This window comes from Lithobates pipiens, unplaced genomic scaffold (assembly GCF_037356315.1).
Source record: "Lithobates pipiens isolate NorthernLeopardFrog02 unplaced genomic scaffold, aLitPip1_a1.2 Scaffold_28, whole genome shotgun sequence".
Lineage (NCBI taxonomy): Eukaryota > Metazoa > Chordata > Amphibia > Anura > Ranidae > Lithobates > Lithobates pipiens.
In genome coordinates this window covers 209,634,717-209,649,947 of record NW_027507789.1, presented here as the reverse complement: position 1 = coordinate 209,649,947, position 15,231 = coordinate 209,634,717, and the positions used below count along the sequence as shown (strand labels likewise).

The following is a 15,231-nucleotide window of genomic DNA, read 5'->3' as shown; positions in this document are numbered from 1 at the left end:
ATCAAGTGATCAGCCGTCATTGGCTGACAGCTAATCACGCGGTAAGGGGCCGGGACCGGCCCCTTACTCGGATCTGTGATCACCCGAGTCTCAGTGACTCAGTGATTACAGCACGCGCCGCGTGTGCCGGGCAGGGCGAGCGCAGGGAGCATGCAAAGGGGAGGCCATCATATGACAGCCTCCCGGAAATTCAGGTCCACGCTGTGGCCGTCATTCGGCTATAGCGCGGACGGCAAGTGGTTAATGGGACCACAACTCAAACAGAGTTTTATTGTACTATATGGGGCCAGTTTTCCTTTGATAGTACAATTTCTTTTTTTTTTTTTTTTAGGAGATATTCATTATCATTTATCACCAAATGAAAGCCCAATTTGTCCTGAAAAAATACAACGTGGTATAATATAATCCACCTGGATGCACAAAGTAGCTGTGATGATATGTACGGTTTTACTAACGCATGTCAAAGTTGCCAAATTGGGCTTAGGCGTTAACATTTGTTTTACCCTTAGGCGTGAAGAGGGTTTTATTATCCTTTTATTTTCTGTAGCCATTTAAATATGATTATTTATCAAGTGAATGTATTATTTAACTTTACATTTTATACTTGTTACAACTTGTGATTACATTATCATAAATAAAAAAAAATAAAAAAAACTCAAACAAAGCATACCTTTTATTTTTAAAGGGAAGCTCCAGTGAAGAAAGGGTGACTAGGCCTGAGTGGCCCATCCAATGAATGACGTGATCCTTCAGGAGAAGGCAATAGAAAGTATGTCCTCAGGGTCCCTTTTTTATTCCCCATTCATCATTCACAAGGATTGCTGTAACATTAAGTTAGAGGCAGAAGGTAGGCTGATCTGTAAAAGACAACATGAGAACATGTTATGAAAATACACACTGAAGCTGCCTATACATAGCTCTGTTTGAATTTCGATCAGCCAGGGGGCTGATCGCAAGAATAAAGCTGAATGGATTCCCCCCCCCCCCCCATTCCACACAATGGAGGAGGATGAGGGAATCCTCCCTATTATGTTATTGCATTCTGACAGCGGGGATTCCTCCACTGTCACAATACACTGATCAGCGCTGCAGCCGATTGGCTGTCGGCGCTAATCGAATGAACATCTTCCAACAGTCCCATTCAAGACCAGTAGATCGTTAGATTGATTGCTCTCGAACAGGAATGACCATAGATGTGTCTAAAATTCAGCTGTTCCCAGCTAACACATACAAATCTCGACCCAAGTATGAACAGCTTATTTAAAATCAGGCACGGGATTTAAAGAGGAATAAGCCCTGATGAGTTTACTTCCTCTTTGTCTCCCTGCAAAGGTAAAGCATAATGGACTACTGTGCATCGCATAGTAGTCCATTATGTGTCACTTACCTGACACAGGAGCCAGCGATGTCACCGCTGTCCCCTGTAGTCCATCTTCTTCCGGGTATAGCTGCTCTGGCCACTCACAGCGCCGGAGCAGCAATGACATCACTCCCGCGCATGCGCACGGGAGCCGCCACTAACGCCATATCGCTGTTAGCAGCGGCATGCTGCTAACGCCGATAGTGCGCCTGCTCGCCGCTGTCTACGGCGAATGCCTTCACCCGGACGGCCCCACTCCTTCCCCGGATCAGGTACATGTGCTTCTACTGGGTAGGGGGCACATGTGCGTACCCACTGCCTCGGCTGTGCTGCCATTCACCGCAGCAGAAGCTGGTGCCCGCCAATGATAATGGCCAGAACCTGCTGATCGAATGACAGAAGAGAGCTCTGTGTTGGTTGAGTTCTCTTCCATCAGCGGCAGGTACACCGTTAACCCTTTGATTCTTAGGTGCACAGTTAAACCTTTGATTGCCCCCTAAACAGGGCTGGTGCAAAGATTTTTGACACCCTAGGCCAGTGATGGCGAACCTTGGCACCCCAGATGTTTTGGAACTACATTTCTCATGATGCTCAGCTACACTTCTGAGTGCATGAGCATCATGGGAAATGTAGTTCCAAAACATCTGGAGTGCCAAGGTTCGCCATCACTGCCCTAGGCAAAACCTAATTTTGCCGCCCCCTTGGCTCCACCCCTGACTCCACCCACTTTGCACTTCCCATGTATACCCCACCTTTTTAATGAAGCGCCCATCAAATGCAGCCCACCAGTGCCTATCAAATGCAGTCTCACCACCGCCCATGAATGCTGCTTACCAGTGCCCATCAGTGAATGGTTTCTTGCTTCCATTCATTCGGGAGTTGGAACACAGACACAGTCCTCTGCCGACGCGCCTCTGACACTATGTGCGAATGGAGCAGCAGCTAATGGGGGTTATTTACTAAAGGCCAATCCACTTTGCACTACAAGTTATTGCAAGTGCATTGGAAGTGCAGTCGCTGTAGATCTGATGGGGACATGCAAGGGGGAAAAAAAACCTCAGCATTTTAGCTTGCACATGATTGGATGAAAAAAATCAGCAGAGCTTCCCCTCATTTCAGATCTTACTTTCAGATCTACAGCGACTGCACTTGCAATAACTTTCAGGCCGCGTACACACGGGCGGACTGTTCGCCCAACTTTGTCCGCTGAACAGTGTTTGGGCGGACAGTCCGCTCGTGTGTGGGCTTTCAGCGGACAGTTTCAGCGGACAGTTGGACGGACAAGGTTTTTCGGAAATTCCGAAAAACTGTCCGCTGAAACCTTGTTTGAGCGAACAGTCCGCCCGTGTGTAGGCTTGTTCGTCAAACAAAGTTGCACGCATGCTCAGAAAGGATTTTCACGCCGAAAGCTATAATGCAGTGTATAGGACGTCGTATTTTTCGTCCCGTCGTACGTGCCGTTCACGTCTTCGCGCACGGTTTCAGCAAACTGTTCGTCCGTCGTGTGTGGCCATGTCCGTCCATGCTAAGTTTGAGCGGACTGTTTGCCGAAACTGTTGGACGGACAAAGTTGGGCGAACAGTCCGCGCGTGTGTACGCGGCCTTAGTGTACTATCAAGTTCACTCGCTGTGCACTTGTAGTGCAAAGTGGATTTGCCTTTAGTAAAATCAACCCCTATGTGCTGATGCTGAGACTTAGTTGCTTGCTGCAGAGAGAAGAGAGTAGGAACACCAGTGGCCGGGCGCCCTTGTCTAGTGGTAGCCTCAGCCCTGCCCCTAAATGTTAACCCCTTCCCAGCCAGTGTCATTAGTACAGTGTAAATTATTAGCACTAATCACTGTATTAGTGTCACTGGTGATGTCAGTGGCAGTTAGTCAGTTCCCCCCAGCATCAGATCTTCCACTGTCAGAGTCCCTCTATGCCCTTGTACACCCGGTCGGAGAATCCGTCGGAATGTGTCCTATCGGACCGTGTTGTCGGATAATCCGACTGTGTGTGGTATGCATCGGACTGATTCCGTCGGAATCTCCGTCCAACCCAATTTTCCAACATGTTGGAAATATTTCCCGACCAACTGGGCCGATCGGACATACTCCGATCATGTGTAGAGAATTCCGATCGGACCAAGTGCCACGCATGCTCAGATCAAATTCCTACATCAAAGCCATTGGCTACTAGCCTGAATGTAGTCCCATCGTAACGAAATTACGTCATCACGTTCTGAAAGATCGGATTTTTTGCCAACTTTGTCCGACCGTGTGTATGCAACAGTTTCGGACAAGATCCGACGGGCAAAATCCGACGGATTTGGTTGTGGAAATCTCAGACCGTGTGTACAGGGGCTAAGAGTCGCTGATTGCCACCACTAGTAGTATATAAAAAAAAAATTCTATTATGTATACCAGTGTTTCTCAACATTTTTGAGTCGAGGAACCCTTTAAAATGATGGAAAATATCAGGGCACCCAACGTAAGAGGCGATTTATCCTTCTAAAGCAAATACACTTTTACATACTGGTACCGACTAGTATTCCAATGTTTCCCTTCTCCCTCAATTATCCACCATCAGTCAGCTAATATCACCCCAGTGCTGAGGGGGAGGGGCAGAGGAGGGTCAAACATGGATGCTGTGGAGGCGACAGAAATCCCTCCTTATCAACTGATGATGTCATTGGTTGTTAGGATGTCAGTGTCTAGAAAGTCATAATGGTGCACAATGAAAACCTGTGGCTTTGTGTAACTAAAAGGCAGACTTCATCCACCTTGCCGGCTTGTATACAATTTTTGATAATTTATTTTTAGCCATTTTGCCAAGGCACCCCTGAAAAAAACCATGCTGTAAATTTCACGTAAACAAACATCAAGATTCAATTATTGGGGTTTTTTTTGTTTTTGTTTTTTTTTTTACCAAAGACATGTAGAAGAATACATTTTGGCCTAAATTTATGATGAAATTCGATTTTTTTTTATTATTATTTTATTGGAAATGTTTTATAGCAGAAAGTAAAAAAAGTTCTTTTTTTTTTTTTTTACACATTTTTGGTATTTTTTCGTTTATAGCGCAAAAAATAAAAAACCCAGTAGTGATCAAATACCACCGAAAGATAGCTCTATTTATGTGAAAAAGGTGATATCGTTTTTGTTTGGGTACAGCATTTTATGACTGCGCAATTACCAAGTGTTCTAGTTGCAAATCTTTAAAGGAAAAGTACATCCACAGCTTGTTTGGCTGTACTTCTCCTGCGGATCACAGGACTGCAGTTCAATCTGCACTCCTGTGACCCATTTTCAGCAGACAGGAGGCTGAAGCCCACTGTCGGCTGACGCCACAGAGCTGGTTGGGGTCCTGCCCACATGCTTTGACCGCCACCCGGCTCAGCCTCTCAGCGTGGACATTTTGCACAGAGCAGCCCCAATCCTCTTCTACTGGGGTCCCCTGCCGGTGCACCAGGCCCCTCCTCTTCATCGGGTGCCTCCATGGAAACTGCGCGTCACCTGGCGGCACCCCCGTGCATGCTCGCTTCCCAGTCCCGCTGCTGCGTCCATTGACACAGACAGCGGTACTCGGCCCCCGCGTCACAGGATTTGATTGACAGTGGCTCCCGCTGTTATCAATCTGTCCAATGAGGAGAGAGACAGTGGCTGGACATCGCTGGATCGGGCTCTGGTAAGAAATAAAGAAGGAGTGGTCTATGGGGGGGGGGGGGGGGGGAGCTGCAACGCAAAAGTTTTTCATAGAATGCATTAAGGTGAAAAAACGTAAGGCTTTAGAACTACTTTAACCACTTGCTTACTTGGCACTTGAACCTCCCTCCTATCCAGACCAATTTTCAGCTTTCAGCGCTGATGCACTTTGAATGACAATTGCGCGGTCATACAACACTGTACCCAAATGACAATTTTTATCATTTTTTCCCCACAAATAGAGCTTTCTTTTGGTGGTATTTGATCACCTGTGCCATTTTTATTTTTTGTTAAACATTTTTTAAAAAGACCGAATAAAAAAAAAAAAAAAAAAGATTTTGTTATTTAATCTTAAAACGGGTAATTTTTTTCTGTCATTGATGTACGCTGATGAGGCAGCAGTGATGGGCACTGATCAGTTACACTGATAGGCAGCACTTCTATGTGGCACTGATTTGCACCACTGGTAGGCATTGATAGGTGGCACTTGTGGGCATAGATAGGTGGCACTTGTGGGCACTTTCAGGTTGCAATTATGAGGCATAATTGCCTCTTCCGTTTCGGGACCGATGTCTCTTTAAGATAAGCCGGTGATCAGCTTTTTTTTTCCTCCTCCGCTGACAGCGTGAGGAGAAAAAAAAAAAACGATCACCGAGCTTTTGTTTTGATCATGTGACCTGCTGTCATTAGCTGACCACATAGTAAGGGGCCAGGACCGGCCCCTTACTCAGATCGGTGATCACCCGAGTCTCGGTGATCACGGCGTGCGCAGGGAGCGTGCACAGGGAAGGCCGTCATATGACGGCCTCCCGGGAATTCACATGCGCGCTGTGGCCGTCATTCGGCCATAGCGCGGATGTCAGGTGGTTAATGTGTAATGTATGTTCCCTGCTAAAGATCATTATTTTTTATTTTATTTATTTTTTATCAAGTTGTTATGGGTAAAATGCTGCCACTGCTTTTCTATAAAAAAAAAAGGGCCACCAGAACCCTCAGCACCAGACGCCCACGATGCTCTTAATCCGGGCCTGACAAAAGGCCAACTAATGGCAGCTCTATCAATTTATTGCTAATAGAGTACTTGTGCCTGACTATCCTGTTTTTCCATTTCTGCCTGGCCTCCCCAGTACAGCAAATTACATCTAACTACTGAATTTTACAAATGAACTATGGCAAGTTGAATGATATCTATTAAGCACTTGCTGACCGCCCCATAGCAATTTTACTGTAATTTCACTCGAGAAGAGGAGGTGCCAGGAGCGCCGCTGAGGGACCCCAGAAGAGGAGGATCAGAGCCACGCTGTGCAAAACCGACTGCACAGAGGAGGTAAGTATGATATTTTTGTTTTGTTTTTAAAAGAATAAACTTTAAATATCCTTTAAAATAGGCAGTGAAGAGGCAACTTAAAGAGGAAGTAAACCCTGATGGGTGTTACTTCCTCTTTGATTCCCTGCAAAGGTAAAGCATAATGGACTACTATGCATAACATAGTAGTCCATTATGTGTCACTTACCTGACACAGGAGCCAGCGAAGTCGCCGCTGTCCCCTGTAGTCCGGAGCCTCCATCTTCTCGGTGGGTCTCGCTGCTCCGCTGCTGTCATTCGACAGAGCTGCGATGACGTCACTCCTGCGCATACGCACGGGAGCCGCCACTCGCGGCATATCGCCGTTAACATATCGCCTGCGCGCCGCTGTCTGCAGTGCATGCGCCGTAGACAGCCGTACCTGTCTTTTGGCAAATATCTCCTAAACCGTGTAGGTTTAGGAGATATTTCTTGGACCTACAGGTAAGTCTTAATCTAGGCTTAACTGTAGGTCAAAGTGGTTTGTAAGGGTTTACAACCACTTTAACACATCCTCATTGCCTGTCAAATACCCTCTGAAAAGCAATTCACCATCGCTTATAAGAGGTGGGCACAAGTGTAAACCAAGCCCTAATGATATCCAGTATTAAGGCTCGGTTCACACTTCACAATGCTGCCACTTGGGATCCAACTTGGGATCCCCAAAGTCACACGACATGTGAAATCCCATGTTAGTCAATGAAAGCTGTCCTAATTAGCACTACTGAGGTCGCTTGGGTTTAAGAAAAGGTTCCTGTACTACTTCAGGGCGACTTCTATCTGACTTGTGCCCGTAGACTGTAAGGCTGGGTTCACTTTAGAATATGGAGCGGCTCACAGCAGGGCAGCGTGTGTCGTCGTCCCCCCCCCAATCAACGTTTCAGGTCCGATTTTAGCCCAAATTTTGTGCTGAATTTGGACCTGAAACGGACCAAAAGACGCAGAGGACTCCTGTGTCATTTGCACCGGAGCCGCTGCGGAGATTTGTGAACCGCTCCACAGAGAGCTTGCCACAATCTCCTGCTATGCGAATTGTATGCCGAGGAACCCACATCCAATTCGCAATAGTGTGAACCCGGCCTAACAGAAGTCGCCTCCAAGTCGGATCCTCATCTTAATTGATGTGATTTGGATCCGACGTTACAGGAAGATTACCCAGGCATTAGGGGTTTAATCGTCAATAAGCCCTGGTTCACACCCTTGAAGCTTTGAAACTGCGCTACTTCAGTGCAATTTCAAAGCCGCAGATCAGTGCGATTTGCACTGACGATTTCATGGCAGCTTGGGACTTCATTTAACAGAAGTGAATGCAAGTCGCAAATGAAATTGGTAAAAAGTAGTGCAGGGACCTTTTTTTTCGTGATTGCTGCGACATGAGTCATGGCGATATGAACGGTTCTATTGCCGGTGTCTTGTCAAATAACGTCCTCCATCGGATAGTGTCCGCTGTGTACTGCGCATGCGCAGTACACAGCAACACAGATTCCGAAAATTGCCGAGTATGAACGGCGCCGGTGCCGTGAGTCCAGGTTCTATCCCCACCATCCAAGTGGACATAGAGTAGGAATATAAAAAGAGCCGAGCGCAGCGAGGCCGAGCCCGAAGCATGGTGAGGGAAGCTCGCCCGCGAGGGGCCCTCTAATATTCACAACCCTATGTCCGCTTGGATGGTGGGGCTACCACCTCCACTCACGGAGCAGGCGCCGTTCAGCTTTGGAGATTTTCCGAAGCTTCGTCTGCTCCGTACTGTGCATGCGCAGTACAGTCCGGACACTATACGGCAGAACACCAGCAATGGGGTGCGACTTGTCACGCGATTTGGAACTGTCAAATCGCAGGACAAGTCGCATCTGTGTGAAGGGGGGGCTAAATGATAAGAAAGCTTGTTACATTGCCGAGACGTTATTCCTGTCTTGAGGCTGGGTTCACACCGCTGCGGGTGGGAGACCCGGATGTGATTCGCACCGCACTGCAGTGCAAATCACATCCGATCTCTGTAGCGATGCGAGTTCAGCCATACAGATAGTATGGCTGAATTCGCATCGCACCCGCCGCAAACTCGCACAGGACCCTTTTTTTGGTCCGCAGCAGAATCGGATCGCATGGGTGTTCACACCATGCGATCCGATTCCTGTCCGAGTTTGCCGATCGCACTGCGATATGCGGACTGATCTGGGGGTGTCATTAAGATTTCATTGACACTCCCAGCAGTCCGCATAGGGCAGTGTGAACTGCCGGCGGGAGGCATGCGATGCGGGAAAACGCTGCGGATTCGCGGCGTTCCCGCATCGCTACGGTGTGAACCCAGCCTTAAGAAGGATGGATTGGGCTTGTTGTCTTTTAACCACTTAAGCCCCGGACCATTTGGCTGGCCAAAGACCAGAGCACTTTTTGCTATAAGGCACTGCGACGCTTTAACTCACAGTCACGCGGTCGTGCGACGCTGCACCCAAACAAGATGGACGTCCTTTTTTTGTCATAAATAGAGCTTTCTTTTGGTGGTATTTGATCACCTCTGCAGTTTTTGTTTGCGCTATAAACAAAAATAGATCGACAATTTTGAAAAGAAAAAAAAACGCATTATTTTTTACTTATTTTTTTCCAAGTCTTGCCACAGATTCTCAATTGGATTTAGGTTTGGACTGTGACTGGGCCGTTCTAACACATGAATATACTTTGATCTAAACTAGGGTTGCACCGATATCACTTTAAGACCGAATACAAATACAGATACTTTTTTTAAAATACTCGCTGGAACCGATTACCAATACTTTTTTAATATCATGTGACAGCGGCACCGAAGGACACTGATGGGGTGGCTCTGATAATAAGGCACTAATATGCATCACTGATGGCCATTGATAGGATTAGGTGGCACTGATATGCAGCACTGATGGGCACAGAAAGGCAGCACTGATTGGCACTGTAGCTCTGGATGGATGTTTAGAGTCGTTGTCCTGCTGGAAGGTGAACCTCCGCCCCAGTCTCAAGTCTTTTTACAGACTCTTAGCCCTTGTACACACGGTCGGACATTCCGACGGAAAATGTCCGATCGGACCGTGTTGTCGGATAATCCGTCCGTGTGTGGGCTCCAGCGGACTGTTTCCGTCAGAATATCCGACCGACAAAGTTTGAGAGCTGGATATAAAATTTTCCGACAACATGATCCGATTGGACTTTGTCCGATCGTTTGTAGAGAATTCCGATCTGACAAAGTGCCCCGCATGCTCAGATCAAATTACGAGACCAAAGCTATTGGCTACTAGCGTGAACGTAGTCCCGTCTTAACGAAATAACGTCATCACGTTCCGAACGATCAGATTTTCCGACAACTTTGTCTGACCGTGTGTATGCAACACCAGTTTCGGACAAAATCCGTTGGACGGATTTTGTGGTTGGAATGTCCGACCGTGTGTACAAGGGCTAACAGGTGTTCTTCTAAGATTTCCCTGTATTTGGCTCCATCCATCTTCACATCAACTCTGACCAGCTTCCCTGTCCCTGCTGAAGAAAAGCATCCCCACAACATGAAACTACCGCCACCATGTTTCACAGTGGGGATGGTGTGTTCAGGGTGATGTGCAGTGTTCGTTTTCGGCCACACATAGTGTTTTGCTTTTAGGCCAAAAAGTTCAGTTTTGGTCTCATCTGACCAGAGCACCTTCTTCCACATGTTTGCTGTGTCCTTCACATGGCTTCTCACAAACTGCAGTCAGGACTTCTTATGGCTTTCTTTCACCAATGTCTTTCTTCTTGCCACTCCTCCATAAAGGTCAGATTTGTGGAGATCACGACTAATAGTTGTCCTGTGGACAGATTCTCCCCCCTGAGCTGTGGATCTCTGCAGCTCCTCCAGAGTTACCATGGGCCTCTTGGCTGCTTCTCTGATGAATGCTCTCCTTGCCCGGCCGGTCAGTTTAGATGGACGGTCATGTCTTGGTAGGTATGTAGCTGTGCCATACTCTTTCCATTTTCTGATGATGGATTGAATAGTGTTCCGTGAGATGTCCAAAGCTTGGGAAATCTTTTTTATACCCTAACCCTGCTTTATACTTCTCCACAACTTTATCCCTGACCTGTCTGGTGTGTTCCTTGGCCTTCATTATGCTGTTTGTTCACTAAGGTTCTCTAACAAACCTCTGAGGGCTTCACAGAACAGCTGTATTTATACTGAGATCAAATGACACACAGGTGGACTCTATTTACTAATTAGGTGACTTCTGAAAGCAATTAGTTCCACTAGATTTTAGTTAGGGGGTATCAGAGTAAAGGGGGCTGAATACAAATGCCCCCCACACTTTTCATATATTTATTTGTAAAAAATTTGGAAAGCCATTTATCATTTTCCTTCCACTTCACAATTATGTGACACTTTGTGTTGGTCTGTCACATAAAATCCTAATAAAATACATTTACGTTTTTGGTTGTACCAAAATATGGCGAATTTCAAGGGGTGTGAATACTTTTTCCAGGCACTGTACTGTATAGTCATTCTCCTGGAGCTAAGAGATCATTCCTCTCACTGAGATTTCTTCTCACTTCCTGTCGAATCCCCAGGACCGGAAGTGAATGAAAATTTCCTCCAATTACCATATAAGGATGTCACACACATTCACAATGTTATATAATTGATACAGAAACATTCCCGCCCTGAGCTCCTCCATGACAATCCCCTTCACCTCCTCGCCTCTCTCCCGCCATCTGTCACTTTCTCTCCCCCTCACAGCGCACACGTGATCTCCTCCAATCGCCACCGGCGCGCTTTCTGATCACGTGACAGGCTCATCCAGCCCGGCCGACCCCACTAACACGGGGTGCGGGGGGGGAGTCTGACGCCTCGTACCGCCACATACCCCCGGCGTGGCGTTGCCTTTCCCGTGTCCTGTTCATACTCTCGCCCCCGTCTTCCAGCGCGGCGGGTGGACTTTATAGTGAACCCGCTCTTTAGCGGCACATGTGACTCTCGGCCACCCCTGCGGCGGTGTTTGGTTCGCTCCGGCAAGCTGTGTTTACACTCGGCCCCCTTTGCGGACCGTACCATTTTCATAGGGGAGGGTGATTTGGAATTGTAAGATTTTTTTTAGCTTATGATTCGTTTTTTTGGGAAGCAGTGGAAATAAATAAGCGGTAGTTGTTTTAAAAATAATATAGACGATATGAAAATGAGGCCGCGTTTGGTGTGTTTGTGTAAAATAATGTAAAGTCTGAGACCCCCTTTGGGTTCTCCAGCAATGGTACATCCCATTCTATAACTCGCTCTCAGGCGGTCGGGCTGCCCAGTATATGAAGAGCCGGCTGGATGGTGTTCGGCCCCCTGGGGTGGGTGTGTGACACAACCGGCGACCATACAACGGCCTGATCCCGTACTGAGCCATGAGGCCCGGCCATGGAAGCCGCTAAATCCTCCGAGCGGAAGCGGCGCCGTCGGCCCCTGGGAGAGCGCCTCCCCGCCCCCCTCACTGTGAACGGCAGCTGCCTGCCCGGGGAGGAGGAGGCCGGGGCCAAGCAAGTGGAGAAGGACGAGGCCTGCGCCCGGCCCCCCGGAGGAGGAGGGGAGGTCTCCCGGCCCCGCTACAGCCTGCTGGCCGAGGTGGGACGCGGGACGTACGGCGTGGTGTACGAGGCGGTGGCCCGGAAGAGCGGAGCCCGGGTGGCGGTGAAGAAGATCCGCTGTGACGCCCCGGAGAACGTGGAGCTCGCCCTGTCCGAGTTCTGGGCCCTGACCAGCCTCCGCCGCCGCCACCCCAACGTCGTCCGCTTCGAGGAGTGCGTCCTCCAGAGGAACGGCCTGGCCCAGAAGATGAGCCACGGCAACAAGAGCAGTCACCTCTACCTCCGCCTGGTGGAGGCCTCCCTCAAGGGTGAGACCCGGCAGACAGGGGGGTGGGTGCCCGGTCTACCGGGAGAGACAGGGGGGTGGGTGCCCGGTCTACCGGGAGAGACAGGGGGGTGCCCGGGCTACAGGGAGACGCGGGGGTGTGCCAGGGCTACCAGCTAGAGGGGGTGTGTGCCAGGGCTACCGGCTAGAGGGGGGTGTGTGCCAGGGCTACCGGCTAGAGGGGGGTGTGTGCCAGGGCTACCGGCTAGAGGGGGGTGTGTGCCAGGGCTACCGGCTAGAGGGGGGTGTGTGCCAGGGCTACCGGCTAGAGGGGGGTGTGTGCCAGGGCTACCGGCTAGAGGGGGGTGTGTGCCAGGGCTACCGGCTAGAGGGGGGTGTGTGCCAGGGCTACCGGCTAGAGGGGGGTGTGTGCGCCGGGGGGTTGTGCCCGGTCTACCGGCTAGAGGGGGGGTGTGCCGTGGCTACCAGGGGGGTTGTGCCCTGTCTACCGGCTAGAGGGGGGGTGTGCCGTGGCTACCAGGGGGGTTGTGCCCGGTCTACCGGCTAGAGGGGGGGTGTGCCGTGGCTACCAGGGGGGTTGTGCCCGGTCTACCGGCTAGAGGGGGATGTGTGCCGGGGCTACCAGGGGGGTTGTGCCCGGTCTACCGTCTAGAGGGGGGTGTGTGCCGGGGCTACCAGGGGGGTTGTGCCCGGTCTACCGTCTAGAGGGGGGTGTGTGCCGGGGCTACCAGGGGGGTTGTGCCCGGTCTACCGTCTAGAGGGGGGTGTGTGCCGGGGCTACCAGGGGGGTTGTGCCCGGTCTACCGGCTAGAGGGGGGTGTGTGCCGGGGCTACCAGGGGGGTTGTGCCCGGTCTACCGGCTAGAGGGGGGTGTGTGCCAGGGCCACTGGGGGGGGGGGGGGGGCGCGGCAGGCCCCGTGAGCTCTGGGAGACTGGGTTGTGCCCGGTCTACCAGCTAGAGGGGGTGTGTGCTGGGGCTACCAGGGAGTTGTGCCAGATCTACCGACTAGAGGGGGGTGTGTGCGGGGGGCTACCAGGGAGACGGGGGGTTGTGCCCGGTCTACCGGCTAGAGGGGGGTGTGTGCCAGGGCTACTGGGGAGACGGGGGGGGGGGGGGCAGGCCCCGTGAGCTCTGGGAGACTGGGTTGTGCCTGGTCTACCAGCTAGAGGGTGTTCTGCCATATACTGTCTGGCCATGAAAATCTCTGAAGCTGAAGGGTGCCTGCGCCGTGAGTGGAGGTGGTAGCCCCACCATCCAAGCCAACATAGGGTTGTGAATATTAGAGGGCCCCTCGCGGGCGAGCTTCGCTCGCCACGCTTTGGGCTCGGCCTCGCTGCGCTCGGCTTTTATATTCTTACTCTGTCCACTTGGATAGTGGGGATAGAACCTGGACTCAGTGCGCAGGCACCGTTCATCCTCGGCAATTTTCGGAATCTGTGTTGCTGTGTACTGCGCATGCGCAGTACACAGCGGACACTATCCGATGGGGGACCATATGTGATAAGACACTGGGGCTACCAGGGAGACGGGGTTGTGCCCGATCTACCGGCTAGAGGGGGGGGGGGTGCTGGGGCTACCAGGGAGACAGCAGGCCCAGTTGCCTTTGCCCGGGATGTTGCAGGCCCCCGGTGAGCTCTGGCCGTCAGTGCCCGGGCTGCCGGGAGACTGGGGGTGTGTCCAGGCTACCGGCTGGAAGGGGGTGTCTCGGGGATGTTCCTCGGGCTGCCAGCTAGAGGGTATGTCTGGTAGACAGGGGTGTCTGGGAGAGGTGGGTGTGCCTGGGCTGCTGACTAGAGGGGGATATGCCCGGGCTACCTCGAGACTTGGCATGTTGCAGACCGATGAGCTCTGGCTGTCAGTGCCCCGGACGTTGGGGTGGCTGGGGACTGCAGGCTTTGGTTACCCCATAGATATGGGGGGCTTTGGTTACCCCATAGATATGGGTGGCTGGGGGCTTTGGTTACCCCATAGATATGGGTGGCTGGGGGCTTTGGTTACCCCATAGATATGGGTGGCTGGGGGCTTTGGTTACCCCATAGATATGGGTGGCTGGGGGCTTTGGTTACCCCATAGATATGGGTGGCTGGGGGCTTTGGTTACCCCATAGATATGGGTGGCTGGGGGCTTTGGTTACCCCATAGATATGGGTGGCTGGGGGCTTTGGTTACCCCATAGATATGGGTGGCTGGGGGCTTTGGTTACCCCATAGATATGGGTGGCTGGGGGCTTTGGTTACCCCATAGATATGGGTGGCTGGGGGCTTTGGTTACCCCATAGATATGGGTGGCTGGGGGCTTTGGTTACCCCATAGATATGGGTGGCTGGGGGCTTTGGTTACCCCATAGATATGGGTGGCTGGGGGCTTTGGTTACCCCATAGATATGGGTGGCTGGGGGCTTTGGTTACCCCATAGATAGGGGTGGCTGGGGGCTTTGGTTACCCCATAGATAGGGGTGGCTGGGGGCTTTGGTTACCCCATAGATAGGGGTGGCTGGGGGCTTTGGTTACCCCATAGATAGGGGTGGCCGGGGGCTTTGTTTACCCCATAGGGGTGGCCGGGGGCTTTGTTTACCCCATAGGGGTGGCCGGGGGCTTTGGTTACCCCATAGGGGTGGCCGGGGGCTTTGGTTACCCCATAGGGGTGGCCGGGGGCTTTGGTTACCCCATAGGGGTGGCCGGGGGCTTTGGTTACCCCATAGGGGTGGCCGGGGGCTTTGGTTACCCCATAGGGGTGGCCGGGGGCTTTGGTTTCTTATCCTGTAGCGTGTTGGGACGTGTTGGGTCTCGGGCTGGCTCTATGGCCTATGCCCGCCTTGTAGTAGTCAGTATGTTGGAAAGATCTGGTTGGTCGGTGATGCAGACATGGAGCACATGAAGTGCTGACAGATTGGGTAGTTGGGTCTTCCATCATAGCAGATTGCATGGACTAGGACGAGGCTTACTCCTTACTAGTCCTCCGTCCTCTAGGGTGATCACTTGATGTACAGCGATCACTTGATGTA

The 15,231-nt window shown here is 51.1% G+C and overlaps 1 protein-coding gene and 1 long non-coding RNA gene across 2 annotated transcripts in view; one reads left to right on the top strand and one right to left on the bottom strand.

Moving 5' to 3' along the window:
* Window positions 1–11,446, bottom strand: part of LOC143934938 (uncharacterized) — a 109,068-nt gene extending 97,622 nt beyond the window's left edge. The window contains exons 1-2 of the long non-coding RNA XR_013263442.1: window positions 11,069–11,446; window positions 671–857 (exon numbers count right to left, since the gene is read on the bottom strand). This is a non-coding gene — a long non-coding RNA (uncharacterized LOC143934938). The remainder of the gene's footprint in view (window positions 1–670; window positions 858–11,068) is intronic.
* A 214-nt stretch (window positions 11,447–11,660) lies between these two features.
* The window catches only part of STK35 (serine/threonine kinase 35), a 30,882-nt gene continuing 27,311 nt past the window's right edge, over window positions 11,661–15,231 (top strand). Inside the window, exon 1 of the mRNA XM_077460427.1 lies at window positions 11,661–12,250. Coding sequence (XP_077316553.1) covers window positions 11,776–12,250 — 475 coding nt within the window. The 5' untranslated portion in view covers window positions 11,661–11,775. The remainder of the gene's footprint in view (window positions 12,251–15,231) is intronic.